The 18,080-nt window shown below is 49.0% G+C and overlaps 1 protein-coding gene across 1 annotated transcript in view; it reads left to right on the top strand.

The window, feature by feature from the left end:
- Positions 1-18,080, top strand: part of LOC144752593 (proton channel OTOP2-like) — a 110,888-nt gene that overhangs the window by 82,832 nt on the left and 9,976 nt on the right. Inside the window, exon 6 of the mRNA XM_078640475.1 lies at positions 180-1,135. Within this exon, the coding sequence (XP_078496601.1) occupies positions 180-1,135 (956 nt within the window). The remainder of the gene's footprint in view (positions 1-179; positions 1,136-18,080) is intronic.

An 18,080-nucleotide genomic window follows, 5' to 3' on the forward strand; every position in this document is an offset into this window, starting at 1 on the left:
TAGCAGGGTGTAGGACACCATGTGAGCACTGCTGTTTTTGTTGTTATCGACTAATTGTAACTTGCTACTTGACCCAAAAACTGTCTGCTTTGGATGTGTGGTTATTTAACCCTGGCAACCAAAGAGTTTTGCATTTGATATCCCACTGAATATTAACCATACGGATTGCTTTCTTTCAGATTCACAGCACTTCAACAGTTGTGTTTGTGTTACCAACCTTTGCAACATATTCCATGAAGGTGCTGACTATTTGCACCCTTTCAATATTGAGTTTAGTCTCTTCTCCTCCACCATGCTTTACGTCATTTGGAAAAACACTGGAAACATTTCGAACCTACCAGAGCCCAGCGGCCAAAAGAAAGAACATTTCCACATTGTAGGGGCCTTTGGTGGCCTGATTTTAGGCGCCCTTGCAATTTCAGCAACCTTTGGTGTTATGATCTCCTTCGGTGTGCTTGCAAAGTCACCCAAAACTGTTCCTAAGGCATTGCGCACCTACTATATATTTAACTCTGTGCTTCTCTCTGCTATGTTCATTGCCTGCCTCATTGGTATCGCGACCTACAAGGTGAAGCGCAGCCAGCTGTATCTCGACAGATCCAAGAGTGTGGTAAGAAGTCTGGACATAACCCTTCTCTTGGGAACATCTTGCGGCCCTTTGATGGTGTCCATTTTCTCTTTGGTGGCGATCTTCTTCGTTCACGATGATGACAACCTCCACCTGTTGGACCTCTGCTTCTCCCTCTGTAAATGTGTACAGATCCTTGGGCAAAACCTCTTCATAACTGAAGCGCTGCATTCAGGACCTGCCAGAAAGCCCCATCCTTTGCCTACAGACTGGGTATTCTCAATCTCTGTGGGTTCCAACGATGAAGTGATCCAAAACCCAATACATAGCGTGTCCTCTGACTATGGCAGCAGGTGCACGTCCCACTCCGGCACTGAATCCCATCCACCGACAAAATATATTGTTGATGTGGAGAAAGATGTACATCACAACATGATCTCCTGCAGTAGTTTCTCTGATGTGTCCCAAAAGCAAGCCAACAGATCTGGCAGGAAGCATAAAATGCTCAGCACCAGAAAAAAGATATTGCAGAACATATCCATTCTGTTAATTTTTTACAATATATCGGTAAGTTGAGCATTTTTACATTCTTTTTTTGTCATTACTTTTCAATGTCTAGCTTTAGCTCTGGTGCTTCATAAAGTGCTGTTGTCGTTTTGAACTCATTCACAGTGCTTTCATTAGATAATGTTGATCAGTTTTTAATAATATTTGATTATACCTATTGCCACCAACATTACACGAGTTAGGTGCAGATGTTCCCAGTAGAATTATCCTTCTGTGGGGCTTCTGGTGGCAGGGCAGTGAGAATACAATTAGTAGGCTATAGGAGGCACAGCCTTACGGCTAGAGCGTCGACCTCGGACCTGGGGACCCATGTTGGAGTCTCGGCAAAGACGCTCAACATCCTGTGATTCTGGACAAATCGCTTTATCTCCACCTGCCTAACAAAAGCAAATGAATGTGTAACGAAACTGGTGCTCACGTAAAGCGCTCTGATACCCTATGCCTTGGGTCTAGTTGGTGCTATATAAAACTCTAAAAAATAAATATAAAAAAGCTAAAGGGAATTTGAGTTCGGTTAGAAGTCTAGTCTTTTAATTGCTGCCTTAGCAGACTGTATGTCAGTAGAGTCCGGCCAGGATGCAAAGGTTTTCCCACATCTTGAATTTTTCAGTCCCACTATACCCATTCTCAATAGAACACTGCTTCAGTAGGCATCCTCAATGGAACACTTGCTTCAACAATTCAGTTTTCAAAGAGTGCTGCATGGCACTTTACACGATTGTAGTATTTTTATAGATTTACAGAGAATCACCCAATTTGCTCACCATGTGTGTTTCGATTGTTGCATGACAACACCTTTCCATCAGGTTGCATGCTTCGTATGAAGTGTATTCGTTTTGTCCAGCCCCTGCGCTATTGTATACCGACGCTTGTGTTTTGTGTTTTATGTACCAATTATTGATTGATCTCATTTTCTCTTGCACAACAGTCATTAATATGTGATCCAACGGCAGGCAAGTAAGACTGTACAACTGGGTTTTGATTTATGTTGTTTGCCTTGTACTGTCTTAGGAGACCCTTGCCTGATAGGATCAGGGTAACAGGACATAGAGACAAATGGACACAAGGGTACCATTATTACTAATATGTTCTCACAAAGGCTGGAAAATTTGCACATTTAAGAAATTCTAACTAATGTAGCTAAGAGCTTGACTCCTGGAATGAGAGAGAAAAGGGAGACAGAATCACAGCAGCCAAAAGTACATTGAAATGTTAGCATAAGTTATTTGAACTGAGGCCTACATTAACTATGGCTAACTGAATGTGAACACACTTTAACTATGGGCAAATGTAATGTGAAAATTGTACTCTGAAAATATGCATATGATGTGTATGTAATGTGCAAATTAATATGTGTTAAGCAACCTGAAAAATAGTGGCTGAGCGTCACTAATTACATTTGTTTAAAAGATATTGGTGCTGTGTTCATTCATACACATGTTTAAGGAGATGGCTACCAATCTCAGCTATAAATAAATGTGTCTCGCTGGCAGCCATAATCAATGCTGGTCCCTTTTTACAAGTTTTCAGAATACAGAGACCATGCAGTAGTCCATTTGGCAATAGGATATGACAAGGTGTCCTTGATACAGCTCGTACAGCTTCAAGTGAAAAAATAGATCAATGTCCCATCCCCCTTTTGCCTCAGTTATTCAGGACGACGCCCTCTCTCCCCAAAAAGTAAAGGGTTATTGTGCATTCTTCCCACCCACCATCTACATGTGACCAGCATCTACCTCGATTCGCTGACCCTCCTCAGTCTGGGATTCATTGCTGGGTTAAGCATACCTGCTACAATTTCACACAACTCGCTGGCCTTGATTAAAAACGTTAAGTACCCTGAGTGAAACTTACAAAGCTTGCCAGCCAATCAGAATGCTCCCTTTGCCGCTAATGTTATATAGGCCCACATAAATAGCATTCTGTGCCTACCAGATTTCTTCTCCACTGCTTGCCTTGTACTGATAGGCTGCACTCTTGTACCTAACTGCAAGACTCACCTCCCTTCAGTGCATCCTTTTGGCTGCCTCAGTAGCAGCTCTGTCTTCTGAACCGCTCTTACTGCTACTATGAACTTGCCCCTTCCTTTACTTGTCAAAAGGAACATATAAGCACAAATCCTGAAATACCTTAATACAATGAACAAAATAATTATTTTTCTACAGTTCTGGAACATTTGGGATTACAGTTCCCCTTTGACAAGGAAGTGGGGCGGTAGAGAAAGAGTGGGTCCCGAAGGTAGAGGTGCTGTCCTTAGAAACAGTGGTTTCTCTCTCCTCATGGTGAGGTTAATTCTTTGGGGCGTGGGTGATTCTAACAGCCTTGTTGCCCTTACCTGCAGGGCAATAATGGGTTATATTCATCCTGCCCCTGTTAAGGGCCCTCGCCTACAGTTTACACCCATGATTACTTGGACGGACACTAACTGCAGTTGATTCTCACTGGTGTGAGCAATAACACATAAATGGAGGCAAATCTTGTCAGTGTCATTCTTCTACATCAGAAGCTCACAGACGAACCTCCGGGCTAGACATTTAAGGGCTGGTTAATAGGTGGGCTAAACTCAGAGGGTATTTCACACACCCATTTAATATCATTACCCTAAGTGAGATTTAGCTGGGTGCGGTAATAAGTGCTTATTGTTTTTAGAGGTTACCTTCTCAGTTCTACATCCAGTGCACTTGGGGCCTGGTTGAGAGCACTGTTCAGGTACCAAGTTAATGTTGCACTTGTGATCAGGTAATTTTGCACCAGTATGTGCTGATCAACCAGTGTAAAAAAGTTGTTTCATGTGAAATTGTGTGCAAGTCGTTCACTCCAAATGCTGGCGCAAAATTGCCAACTCACTTATGATAAATTGCCTTTATCAGTGTTACGCATATTACATAGTCTCTGGTTTTGGGAGCCAGGGCATCAGGGCCGACTTTAGTACTGGTGGCGCCCTGTGCGACAATGTTTGTTGGCGGCCCCCCATGACCACCTCGCCACGGATTCCCTCACTACCACCATTTGACAATGCCCCCCATGTCTCCACAGCCACTGTCTCTTAGATGCATTTAGTTTTATAGCGCAACTCATACCAGTTTAAAGTGTAAGAACACTTTACATCACACATACACTGCACAGAGACAATCATAGGTGTTTAAATGAGTGTATAGGAAATGTTACATAAGGCACAGGCCTACATGGTGTATTAGTCACATGGTATCCATACTAGTAGGCAGTATAGTTTAAGAGTCCTTGGTCTGGAAAATAACACATTCAGAATTTAAAATGTTACAACATTGTTAGAGGTTTTCTTTCATAATAAGAATTGATTTCTACTCAAATGAACTCTTTTTGCAATATTCAGTGCTATAAATGGGAAAATATAAGTGCAAGTACTCATTAAATTGAGCTAGGGGTGTGGCTAGTGTGTGTGTTCAGAGGCGGGGTTAGACATGATACAAAAACACTTCTATTGAGTATTTATGTTGTCCTTTCATTGTCCTGGATAGTGGTCTCAAACTTTCCATATGTGTAGATTAACAACTAAAACCCTGATTGAGCCAAGCCATCAACAGTACTTTAGCACTTTCAGGCTAATAATCAATGTGATCTAGGACGAGAGAGACTCTGGCACTTACACTGGTTGCGCCACAGAACAAAACATGTGAGAAATGTATCAATCCAAACAAAATGTGTTATCTTGTTATACAAAATGAAGTGAAACACTAAATGTTCATGTTTTCTTGTTTTGTAATATTTGCAGCTTCTTAATATCATAATATTTCTAATGTCCCTACTTGGTTGCATTTGACGCAATCCTTAAATATTGAAGGGTGCACACAGACAAACAAGCATTCAACACATTTCTTTTCAAATACCTCCTGATTCTGTTCCTCTCAAACACACACTCTCTGGTTTCACATCCCTTAAGCTCGAGATTCCTCCTGCACTCACCTCTCTCCCATTTTTAGCAAATTCTGTTCCACTCTGGTTACCCCCATTTGTATCCTATCACTCTCTCTCATCATCTTTCCATTTCTAATATGCCCTTTCCGCGCCTCGCTACCTCTTTCAATAACCGTCTGGATGTCTTTCATATCTCTGTCTGTGCTTACCCCTTCTGTCTCTATACCTTTTCCTACTTTAAACTCTCTGCTCCTTCCCCCTCACTCTTCACCTTCCCTCACCCCCATTTTCACTCCTCTCCCCTCGGCAGGAGGCCCCACGGCCGGGGAGCTTCCACTGGCATGCAGTGAACACTACATATTACCAAGTATGTGCAGAGTCCAGCAGGGTAGTGGTCAGGGGGAAGAACAATACTGCCCTCCAATTTGAAGGTCAGTTGGCCTCCCCACCTCACCTGGGCACAATGGAGGCTGCTTAAGCCATCTTCACCACCTCATCCCCACCCATCATGGACTCAATGTCCCAGCGGGTGGGGTGGAATCGCAGGGACAAGTGAGTCATGAGAAAGACAGTCAGACTCCAGTGGGAGGCCAAGGGATGAAAATGGCCCTTTGTGCCTGCGTTCGTCCATGGACCCAGCATCGATGCCTGGTAGCCAGGTGATGAGGACAAGGAAAGCCTCCTTCTGGGTAGAAAGGGAGCAGAGGCCCTCTTGCCCCTGCGGCAGGCCTCCAATAGTGTAATATCCCTGTTTTCTCGGGATCAAGTGTTTCGGTAAGAAAACCCCACAAGAGACAATTGTACTGTTACGTACTTGTTTAATAAACACAAGTACACTTTGAGATAGGAAGAAAAACAATAGTACAAGCGATGCTTAGTCTCGCAGAATAAAGTAAGTCATACGATACCCATCAGTCGTGGGCCCTGGGCTCAGGCGGGCCTAGATCCAACCGTCCTCTGCATGGACACCGGTCTCGGTATCCGGCCAACAGAGGACACTGTGCAGAGTAATGGCCGAAAACGCCGTTCGATGACGACTGATGGGGTAACCTTGCCAAGGCGACTTCTAGTTCAGACACACGCCTCGGGAACACCCGGCCGGGCGCTCTACCGAGGGGTCCGAGTCTGTACGCAAGTTCCCCCAAAACAGAGACGTGGCAAACACCTCCTTTGGTGGGCGTCTCTGTTCCTATCCGTCCCGGGAGCATAAAAACCAACGCTCTACCCGGACTCCAAGACAAAGTAATGAAACGAGCAGCCGCTCGATTCCTGCAAACTGGTACCTGTGTTCCGTACCGCGGGGCTTCTTCAATCGCCGAAACTGCACCCAGCTCCGTGTTCCCAGAATCCAAGGTAACGCGGGACACAACGGACGGCCGGCCAGTAACCAAAATAATCGACAGCGGCCCCTTTGTCCAATGCGCCTTAAGTACGCATTTCCAGTTGCGCGATGAGCGCGCTAGGCATGCCGGACCTTGTAGTTCCTGATCCTCTCGTGACGTGTGGATCGGCGTCAGATTCGGCGGTTGCTGTTAGCGGTGTCCCACCGCTCCCCGGGGATTATGACAGTACATCCCCCCTCAACCACCCCTCCGAACAGGGCCAGCGCAGGCGGGGTGCTTCTTGTGGAAAGCAGCAACCAACCGCGGTGCGTGGACGCCTGCCTCGGGCTCCCAGGACTGTTCCTCGGGGCCGTACCCCTTCCATGCCACCAGATACCAGAGCTTGCCGCCCCGCCACTTGGAGTCCAGGATCCCCGCCACCTCGTACTCCACATTGGCGTCCACCGACACAGGCCCCGAAGGCACCCGTCTGCCCAGAGAGGCAGGTTTCAGGAGGGATACATGGAACACCGGATGGATCCTCAGGTGGCTAGGCAAACGGAGACGCACGTTCACAGGGATGAGACATTTAGAGATGCGATACGGACCAATGTATTTAGGCCGAAAAACGCTGCGCTTCCGGAACCGCAGATTCTTGGTGGATAACCACACGTACTTCCCTACCAAATACAGAGGTCCTGGCCATTGTTTTCTGTCGGCCGTGGCTTTGTACGCTGTTTTGGCCGCCTCCAGGCATGCACGGGATCGAACCAGAGACTCCTTGATGTGGGCCACTCTCTTAGCTGCTTCTGGTACCCGTAGGACCTTCACCGGGTGAACGAAAGGCAGAAACCTGGGGTGATGTCCATAGTTGGTGTAAAACGGAGAAGACTTGGTGGAGCTGTGAGTGGCGTTGTTGTAGGCCACCTCTGCTAGCCATAGGTGATCCACCCACTCTTCCTTCCCCTGGTCCACGAAACAACGCAGATACTGCTTGAGAGACTGGTTCAGGCGTTCCGTCTGCCCATCCGTCTGAGGGTGATAGCTCGTCGACAACGCCGAAGTGATGTGTAACGCTGAACACCACTTCCTCCAGAACTGGGCCGTGAACTGCGAGCCCCTGTCCGACACGATAGTTGTGGGCAATCCATGCAACCGCACCACATTCTTCAACAGGAGCAAGGCTAGCTGGCCCGCCGAGGGCACCAGTCTGCAGGCCACGAAGTGCCCCATTTTCGTGAGATAGTCCACGACCACCATGACCGCCGTACAGCCCTGGTCCTTCGGCAACCCCACGAAAAAGTCCACGGAAATGCTCTCCCAGGGCCTACTGGGTGATGGAAGAGGTTGCAGCAGTCCCTGTGGCTTGCGATGGTCCGTTTTCGCGGTGGCACAGACCGAGCACTCATCCCCCCATCTGCGGACGTCTGAACGCAGCGACGGCCACCAGAAGTGCCTTCCCAGACTGGACACGGTTTTCTCAAACCCCAGATGGCCCGCGCAGGGCGACGTGTGGCACCATTCAAAGGCCTGCTTCCGTAAGCGGGGAGTGGGCACCAGCGAGCGGCTGCCGTGCACAGGCATCCAGTCTACCACCCGCCATTCCTTATGGCACGATAGCCACCGTTTCCAGGCGAACGTTTGTATCCCCTTCTGAACGTTCTTAAGGAAGTGGTCTGGCTGTACCGCCCCGATCACCGCGCACGGTGGAATGATGGAGTGGACCGGCGCAGGTGGCGGAGCCATAGCGGATGTTTGACGAGACAGGGCGTCCGCCTTCCTGTTTTCCGAGCCAGGTCTATAGGTGATGTGGAAGCGAAAACCGGAAAAGAACAGCATCCACCGCATTTGCCTTGGCGACAAGTGTTTCGCCGCCGTCATGAACTGCAGGTTGGGGTGGTCCGTGTACACCGTGACATCGTCTCTGGCCCCCATCAGCCAGTGCCTCCACTCCGCAAAAGCGTCCCTTATTGCCAGAAGCTCCTTCTCCGCTATGTGGTAGTTCCGTTCCGCGGGGTTCAGTTTTCTGGACATGAACGCCATGGGGTGTAGTATTCCGGAGTGCGGGTGCCGTTGCGATAGGATGGCTCCAACTGCGACCTCGGAGGCGTCCGCCTCCACCACGTAGGGCAAGTTCGGGTTCGGATGTGCCAGGATAGGGGCAGAAATAAAGGCCTTCTTCAGAGCCACAAAGGCATCTTGAGCATCCGCGTTCCATCGGAAGGGCTGTGACTTACGCAGTAGCTGTGTTATCGGGGCCACCAACCCTGAGAATCCGTCGATGAAGCGGCGATAAAAATTGGTGAACCCAATGAAGCACTGCACGTCCTTCACCCCCTGTGGTGTTGGCCAATCTTCCACGGCCTTGACCTTGCGCTCTGCCATTTCTTGTCCCTCTGGACTCAGCATTACTCCCAGAAACTCCACTGACGTGACGTGGAAGTCACATTTGCTGAGTTTGCAGAACAACAGGTGGTCTCTGAGTCTCTGGAGTACCGTGGTCACTTGGTGTACATGATCCTCCTCACTGTTAGAATAGATGAGGATATCGTCAATGTACACCACGACATACTCATCCATGATGTCCCGGAATACCTCATTTAGGAAGTACTGAAAGGCCGCAGGGGCGTTGCAGAGCCCGAACGGCATGACAAGGTATTCGTAGAGGCCGAATCTGGTCTTAAATGCCGTCTTCCACTCGTCGCCGTTGCGCATCCGCACCAGATGGTATGCCCCTTTGAGGTCCAGTTTCGTGTACACCCGGGCGTGTTTCACCTGTTCCAGTAAGACGTTTATGAGCGGCAGTGGATACCGATTCTTCACAGTGATCGCGTTCAACTCCCTGAAGTCTACACAGGCCCTTAGCTCACCATTGGCCTTCGGGATAAAGAAAAGGGGTGACGCGGCTGGAGACTTAGAGGGTCGGATGAACCCCAACCCCAGGAGTTTATCCAGATAGGAGCGCAGATGGAGGTTTTCAGGTTCCGTTAACGCGTACAACCTGCCACTGGGGATACTGGCACCCGGAACCAGATCAATCTGGCAATCGTAGATCCGGTGCGGGGGGAGGACCTCAGCCCGCGCCTCATCGAAGACGTCCTGGAAGGCACGGTAAACATCGGGCAACGCAACCGCCTTCTCGGCTGCTGTGGCCACCGTGTACTTCATTCCAGCACCGGGTACGATCCCTGTCTGTACCCCACAGTGGTGACGGCAATGCGGCGATGTCATCCTGATCTGGTGGGTCACCCAATCCACGGTCGGGTTGTGCTTCTCGAGCCACGGCAGGCCCAGGATGATCCTGTACCTAGGGGCGCGGATGATGTTGAAATCGATGCCCTCTACGTGTTCTTCCCCATACCTTACCGGTACTACACCAGTGTGATGTCCTATGGGGCCGGTGACTAGTCGTCTTCCATCCACTGCATACACATCTTCGGGGCGGTCCTTGGGCACAAGGGTGATCCCCAACCGACAAGCCTCATCTTCGTCCATGAATAGACCCGTGGCCCCTGAGTCAACCATGGCCTCTACTGCCCTCCACCTGTCTTCTATGGAAACATGAACGGTGATGTAGAGGTGCTGCGGTTGCGACCGAGAAGGACTCAACAAAGAAGGGATGGTAGAGCGACTCCGAGAGGTCCCTTCGCTTCTCAAGGAGTCGGTTAGTTTTCCGACTGGATGTCGACCGCTGCAGTTACTGGCCTAAAGGTCCTATTGCGACTGGTTTTTGGTTTAGCCGGGCACTCCCAGACGTAGTGCCCCTTCTTGCCGCAATACAGGCAGAGGCCTTGCTTACGGCGTGTTTCCTTTTCCGTAGTAGTAAGACTCGCCCGAACGGCTCCGATATCCATGGGTTCGGCCTTGGTGGAGACAACGCCCTCTGGGGCTCCTCGTGTCCCGGGGACTGGCATGGTTTTTCCTTTCTTTTTGTGGTCTCCTCGGCGTTCCCCCAACCGATGGTCCAAGCGTAGGACCAAGGCAATAAGACCCTCACATGTTTTAGGCTGGGGGTCGATCTGCGCCACGACGTCCTTGAGCTCTTCGCTCAGACCCTGATCAAACATGGCTATCTGTTTCGATACCGGCCATTTGGTTTCCGCAACCAACCGACGAAAGGTGTTCAAGTATTGTACCACGTCGTGGCTGCCTTGACGTAGTTCCAGCAGTTCACAGTCTGCGGTATAGGTATTAGCCCGTCGGTCGAACACTTTCAGGAATTCCTCACGAAACGCCCCCCAATCGCATAGTATGGGGTCGTCCCTGCTCACCAGGGGCACCGCCCATTGAGCCGCGTTTCCAGCGAGGTATGAGATGAGAAAGGCCACTCTGGCCTGACTTGTGGGAAACGCCTTGGGTTTGCAGGACAAATGTAAGGCCACCTGAGTCATGAATACCTGCACGGACTATGGATCTCCGCTGTAGCGTTCCGGAGTGGCCAGGGGGACTGACACAGGCATCTCTGCCACCACCGCCTGGGATGGAGGCGTTGCTTGCCTGCCCGCATCAAAGGGATTCCGCTGTGTTGCTTCAAACCTAGCTTTTAGGTCCGCGGTTTCCTGCCTGGAAGCCGTCAGCTCCACTTGGACGGCTGCCAATGCCGCCACCACATCGTCCAGTGTGGCCATGGTCTTCTTACCTCGATCGGGAGAGGATTAGTATGATAAGGTCGATTATTATGTAATATCCCTGTTTTCTCGGGATCGAGTGTTTCGGTAAGAAAACCCCACAAGAGACAATTGTACTGTTACGTACTTGTTTAATAAACACAAGTACACTTTGAGATAGGAAGAAAAACAATAGTACAAGCGATGCTTAGTCTCTCAGAATAAAGTAAGTCATACGATACCCATCAGTCGTGGGCCCTGGGCTCAGGCGGGCCTAGATCCGCCCGTCCTCTGCATGGACACCGGTCCCGGTATCCGGCCAACAGAGGACACTGTGCAGAGTAACGGCCGAAAACGCCGTTCGATGACGACTGATGGGGTAACCTCGCCAAGGCGACTTCTAGTTCAGACACACGCCTCGGGAACACCCGGCCGGGCGCTCTACCGAGGGGTCCGAATCTGTACGCAAGTTCCCCCAAAACAGAGACGCGGCAAACACCTCCTTTGGTGGGCGTCTCTGTTCCTGTCCGTCCCCGGAGCGTAAAAACCAACGCTCTACCCGGACTCCGAGACAAAGTAATGAAACGAGCAGCCGCTCGATTCCTGCAAACTGGTACCTGTGTTCCGTACCGCGGGGCTTCTTCAATCGTCGAAACTGCACCCAGCTCCGTGTTCCCAGAATCCAAGGTAACGCAGGACACAACGGACGGCCGGCCAGTAACCAAAATAATCGACAGCGGCCCCTTTGTCCAATGCGCCTTAAGTACACATTTCCAGTTGCGCGATGAGCGCGCTAGGCATGCCGGACCTTGTAGTTCCTGATCCTTTCGTGACGTGTGGATCGGCGTCAGATTCGGCGGTTGCTGTTAGCGGTGTCCCACCGCTCCCCGGGGATTATGACAAATAGGCCATTCAGGCACCATTGGGCTGCTTGCCACATCCGAATAATACATACGGCAACGTCCAACATGCTACCAAACAAATGGCATGCAGCTGGCCCTCGAGCACCAGTCCAGTACCCACCTTATGAATCCGATCCTGAGTACCGGTACTCTCCTTGACAGTAGAGAAGTGCCGGTACTCCGCTCGGTATATTTAAGAAGTGGTGGTACTCAGTACCAGTGAGTACCGGCCCATTTAAAGCACTGGCAATATAAAAATTAGAAAAGACTGGGCAAAAAACATGTAGCTGTAATATATTCCTTGCAGTGTGCAAGCACCTCTTTGAGGACAGTTAAGATCTCACTTCTCTATATTAGGATTTACATTTTTAAACTGCAAGTAACAAAAGGATCTGTCTGACAAATGGATAACCCATTGACCTATTTATAGTATATGCACTTTGTGATCTGAATGGGACACGTTCTTTGCTGCAGGCATATTAACCTTCTGAGCTACCTTACCATGAGTTAAACCTTCCACTAAGAGGAAAAGCTCCGGTCTCTCTCCAGGAAGAACATTAATCACCAGAGTTATCTCGACATTTTTATTGATGCTGTAAAATTTCTGGGACAAGGAAGGTGGCATCAGGTGCTTTTAAAACAATAAACATGACGCCCACACCCCAAGTCAGCGCCCGGGTGCGGTGGCAACGATCGCACCGACCTAGAGCCGGCCCTGCAGGGCATTACTTATGACTGTGGAAGCCACTTGTATCCTCTAGCCAATAGCAGCTGTTGAGTAGCTTTTCTATAGAGCATCCTGCCTTAGGACGTGATTATGAATGTCCTGTTGAATTATGAAACCTGCTCAAAGACCTCTGTGCACAGGGATCGCAGTTATAAGTGATGTGAAGTTTATAACATATAGGAGCAGCCAGGTAGAATACAAATTACTCCTTCTTTTTAGATATTGGCAGATTTGACAATTTTCAATGAAAAATGCCTGGTAATTACAGAGAAATGCATACTTAGTTGTTGTAAGCTGTAAAATCCATCCTGAAAAACGTGGGTCCAAGTAGATTCGAAAGGATTTCAGAACATACCAGGGTGATTCTTTAAAGACCTGGATTAAATCGTGCTCCAGAACCTTCTGCCCATATTAGGAGCACGGTGCCCAGTCCACAAATTGCTAGGGTTATTGCAATTTAGCTGTTACGGAGGTTTTTGAATACCTGAGTAATCTAAAAAAAGGGGGATCATAGTATGGGAACTGCCAGCCAGGAGGCCATGAAACGCATGATCATAAATCCCATTATCAGAAACGTTCATGGCTGCTTGTTTTCACGAAGTAACGTACACTGGCATTTAAAGGTTACGGGGAGAAGGAAAACAGATTGTTCCGAAATCTCTGCAGAATTAACAATTTATACTTAAAGCCACAACAGCCCGAACACAATGGCATCAATCAGTGGTGAACAAGGATTGCCCAAACCGGACTATAACCTGCCAACGAGGTCATGGAGAGCAGGGCAGGCTTTAGGTAAGTGCGACTGGTGCGGCTGCACTGGGCGCTGACCTGTGGAGGTGCCGCTGACTTCGGGGGGGGCGGGGGGGCACTGTGTTTAGCAATAGCTTATAATTGGAGAGATGAGGGCCACTTTTGTCCGGTGGTAGTGAGAGAATCCAAGGACGCGGTCATGGGTGGAGGGGCCCCAAAAATGATTATGGCACTGGGCGCCACCAGCTCCAAAGCTGGCCCTGATGGAGGGGATCAGGCTACGTTAAGGACCTAGTATATAAATGAAGCTGAACTCTAGGAATGATTACACCGTGTGTTTCTAACCAATAGGAAAACGCTGCTCATCCAGGATCTTCATCTGTGACAGATCAGCTAACCTCTCTGTCCCAACAACTGCTGACGACAACGCCATTAGAGACCAGTGGCGTTGCAAGGATGTGGGGAAACTTTGAACCTGCCCCAGATGGGCAACAGGGTCTACCCAGGTGCTTTTGGCCACCGCTCCACCACCCATCATCAATAACACTTCCAGGCTATTCGCTGGTGTAAAAGTGGCTGCAGATCATTAACATTTCATCATAAATCCACATGATCGGTCATAGTCATCACGACAATACTCAATCATATGCTCACATTTACGAAATGGCATCAGCCGTATTCAATTTGTCCTTCTACAAATCATGGATCCCCAGTCTTAAGCTGGTGGGTCATCACCATACTCATCTTTGACTGCACTCTCCGGCTCAGTTCCAGTTCGTCACGTGAAAGTGACGGCCCACTGGGGTTACGCGTTGTGGCTTCTAAGCTTCCCTTGCTACCGATGTTTGGCATTTGCGGCCCTCTCTGGTTGTGCCCGGGCTGCAAGTGCCATGTCCACTCTGTGGCTATCCCCCTTCTTGGCTCTTCCATTGCCCCACGGTGTCCCTGCCGTGAGGCATCTCAAGGACACCGCTCTGGCACTTCTTCCCATCCAATGGCCTACCGGCCACCCTACTGTGTTATTGCTGCCAATTACTGTGATGCCTCCGCTACATGCCCAAATTCCCACATGATGTGGGTGCGACAGCCGCTTCCAGTAGGTGTTTCGCGGTCTGCAGATGACCGTTGCCCCCGCTGGCCTCCGCTTTTGGCCTTGCAGGGGAACACGCCCTCTCTTCACATTGGTCAGTTCAATCCACTCTGCCCAATGTCACGAGTGGCCCGCTGTGCACCGGCCAGTGAGTTCCTGGCGCCCTTTGTGCACGTTAGCTGTGGTCCTCTTACGGTATGGCTATGCCTTCCTGGCCTGCTCTTACCAGAATTTGCAGGTATACCCATCTTGGGGAAAACATGTACAGACAGTAATGTACATTCAGAAGAAGATCCCTATTAAAAATACAGCACACAACCAGGCTCAGTCACAATGTGGTACTGGCTTTATTTCTCATAGTCACATAGTACCCAAGAATCTTCAACAAAATATATAACTGACAAACTTTTAGGTGTTTCGTTAGACCATGGAAGTGCTTGTTGAGATAACGCGTTCAGGATGACTCAATGACTTGAACACTCAGAGGCAGATTTACAACAAAGTAACAGAGCACGGTTCAGCAAGTCATTTTGCTGCGCTGTCCTGCTTTAGTTTGGAAAGCACAGAGATGCTACATATTTACAAGAATATGTCGCATCTCTGTGCTTCCCCCTGCGCTGGCGCACAAACTGCAGCCATGCGCCGGCACAGGCACCCTTGCACCATGGCGAGCAGTCCTGCTAGCGCCGCCAAAATCTTAAGCATTTTATCAATTTTAAATACTGTGTATATTTTAAGTGTGGCATTTTATGTGTTACGTGTATTGGGGGCATTTGGTCACTTAATAATTTGTTTCTGGGGCACTTTTCAATCTGTTATCTGAACCAGGGGCTTTTCTAGAGAATACTTACACTTTGTTCTGCTCTTCTTCCGGAACCGACCCCGGTCCGCCGCGGCTGCTGTGCCGTTTGCGCGGAGGGCGGTTGCCGTCATTTGCATACAATCCCCACTTCCGGCAGGACGCGGTCTAGTCGTCCGCCGGAAGGAGGGTACTTAGGCTGACATCCGGTGGCCGCGTAGCGGACTGTGAGCAGCCCTGCTAGCGCCGCCAAAATCTGGAGCATTTTATCAATTTTAAATACTGGGTATATTTTAACTGTGGTATTTTATGTGTTGCGTGTATTGGGGGCATTTGGTCACTTAATAATTTGTTTCTGGGGCACTTTTCAATCTGTTATCTGAACCAGGGGCTTTTCTAGAGAATACTTACGCTTTGTTCTGCTCTTCTTCCGGAACCGACCCCGGTCCGCCGCGGCTGCTGTGCCGTTTGCGCGGAAGGCAGTTGCCGTCATTTGCATACAATCCCCACTTCCGGCAGGACGTGGTCTAGTCGTCCGCCGGAAGGAGGGTACTTAGCCCTACATGCACCGGACACGCAGCGGGCGCGCCTAAGGCAAGCCCGTCTGCGCCCGTCCGCGCCTGGCCCGCGCAGAGTGCACGGAATGCTGCCGGTTTGCATACAAGTAGGTTAGTGTATTCCTCGGAGGATCTCCATGCTCTTAAACATTTAAAAGAGAACTGTGAGATTTGTTTTCTTAAAGCTAACTATAGGTGCCACAGATGTGGTTTTGCTTTTTCGACCTTAGATACTATTCATCCCTCCACTTTGCCTACCGTGGAAGGCAGCCGGCGATCCGAGTCCCCTGCTGCAGGGAGGGCTCATGAATGCACGTTCACTGGGGAAACATAGATATGGAATATCCCAAGTAATCGAAAATATGAGGCTGGACATGCTTTTTATAACAGAGACATGGGCTGATGCGGCCTCGGACCCTGACTTTATTACTGCCACTCCTGTTGGCTACAGGTTCGTTAAGATGGATAGGCCTTTGGGCAGGAGAGGAGGAGGAGTAGCTATTATATTTAGAGATTGCTACACCGTTACTGTCCATCCTGTTCAGCTCACCAGCTGCAAAGCCTTACATTTCACTGCTAAACTCAGTGCTAATTTTTCATTTAAAGGTATCCTTGTGTACCGGCCACATGGGGTGAAAGCCTTGTTTTTAAATAATTTGGACGAAATGCTTGAAACAGCGCTAGTTCAGAAGGAATTCACCATTCTGGGTGATTTTAAATTTTATTTAGAGGATCCCACAAATAGAAAGACTGCTATGCTCGTGGATACCCTAAGTGCTGCAGGATTGGCTAAACTGGTTGGTGTTCCCACTCATGAAGCAGGGCACACGCTGGATGGGATTTTCACCTCGACTCATAGTCTTAAAGTGATAGATGGGTTTCCTCTGTCTTGGTCAGATCACTTACTTATTAACATTGCTCTTCCCATATCTGCGCACCGTAAAGATAATAAGGCCAGGCTTCCTGCTGCTCCTTGTAGAGCCTGGAGCAAAGTGGACAAACCTGCACTTCGAACCAGATTGGCAGACTTCGTTCCCCCAGGTTGCGCCAATGTGGACATAGCAGTTAACAACTATAATAGTTGGTTATCCGATGCCATCAGTGTAGCTGTGCCTATCAAGCACATTTCGGACAACCGGGTGGCACCATCCGCTCCCTGGTTCTCTGATCTACTTCGTAACGAAAAACAAAAATGCCATCGTTTGGAACGCCGTTGGTGTCTGAACTGCTATGACTCTGATAAACAGATTTATAGATTAGCCCTTAGGTCCTATAAAGCACTTTTGGTTACCGAGAAAAGTAAATATTTTAAATCTCAGATTGATTCTGCAAAATACTCCTCAAAAGAGTTGTTCTCAGTCATAAATAAACTAACGGTTCCCAAGGCTCTGAACAAACTAGACAGTCAACAGTTTGTTGATGATATGGCGTCCAATTTTAAAAATAAAGTGCTGGATATTGTCTGTAATTTTAAAAATTGCGTAGGCGCTCAGTCGGTTCCTACTACGCAGGTGGTAGTTGCCGGAACAAGCAAGTTTCCTGAGTTCTCTCCTGTCTCTATTGATACAGTAAGCCATCTTATCTTGGCCTCCAAATCAGGCTCTCCATCAGATCCGTGTTCGTCAGCTTTTTTAATGGAGCTATCGGACCTGGTAAGTCCTGTTTTAATGGACATTTTCAACAGAATGTTTTCCCTAGGCAGCTTTCCAACTATTTGGAAGGAGACCTCTGTGCTCCCGCTTCTCAAGAAACCTACCCTAGATGCGTCCATAACATCCAATTACCGACCCATTGTGCGCCTTCCCCTTCCAGCTAAAATTGTGGACAAAATCATGAATGTTCAATTGACTCAGTATATTGATGTCAATGGGCTGATGGATCACTCTCAGTTCAGCTTCCGCAAGGAACACAGTACTGAGACTGCACTTATTAAGGCGACCGAAGAAATCAGAGCGGTTATGGACGGGGGAGGTACGACAGCATTAATCTTGCTTGATCTCTCCGCCACGTTCAACACTGTTGATCATACTCTCCTTTCCCACCGATTAAAATCCTTAGGTGTGGAGGGCAAGGCATTGGCCTTGCTGGCTCCCTTTCTGGAGGAGAGGAGATCAACGCTGTCGCTCGACGGGTTCAACTCGGAGCCTTATGTGCTGCCTTGTGGTGTTCCACAGGGAAGCTCGTTGAGCCCACTGTTGTTTAATATCTATGTCACCGAACTTGCTTTGCTGATCAGAGATTATGGCTTCTCATTAACATCATATGCAGATGACTCTCAGATTCAGGGTGCAGCCCAT

Source organism: Lissotriton helveticus, chromosome 5_1 (assembly GCF_964261635.1).
Source record: "Lissotriton helveticus chromosome 5_1, aLisHel1.1, whole genome shotgun sequence".
Classification (NCBI taxonomy): domain Eukaryota; kingdom Metazoa; phylum Chordata; class Amphibia; order Caudata; family Salamandridae; genus Lissotriton; species Lissotriton helveticus.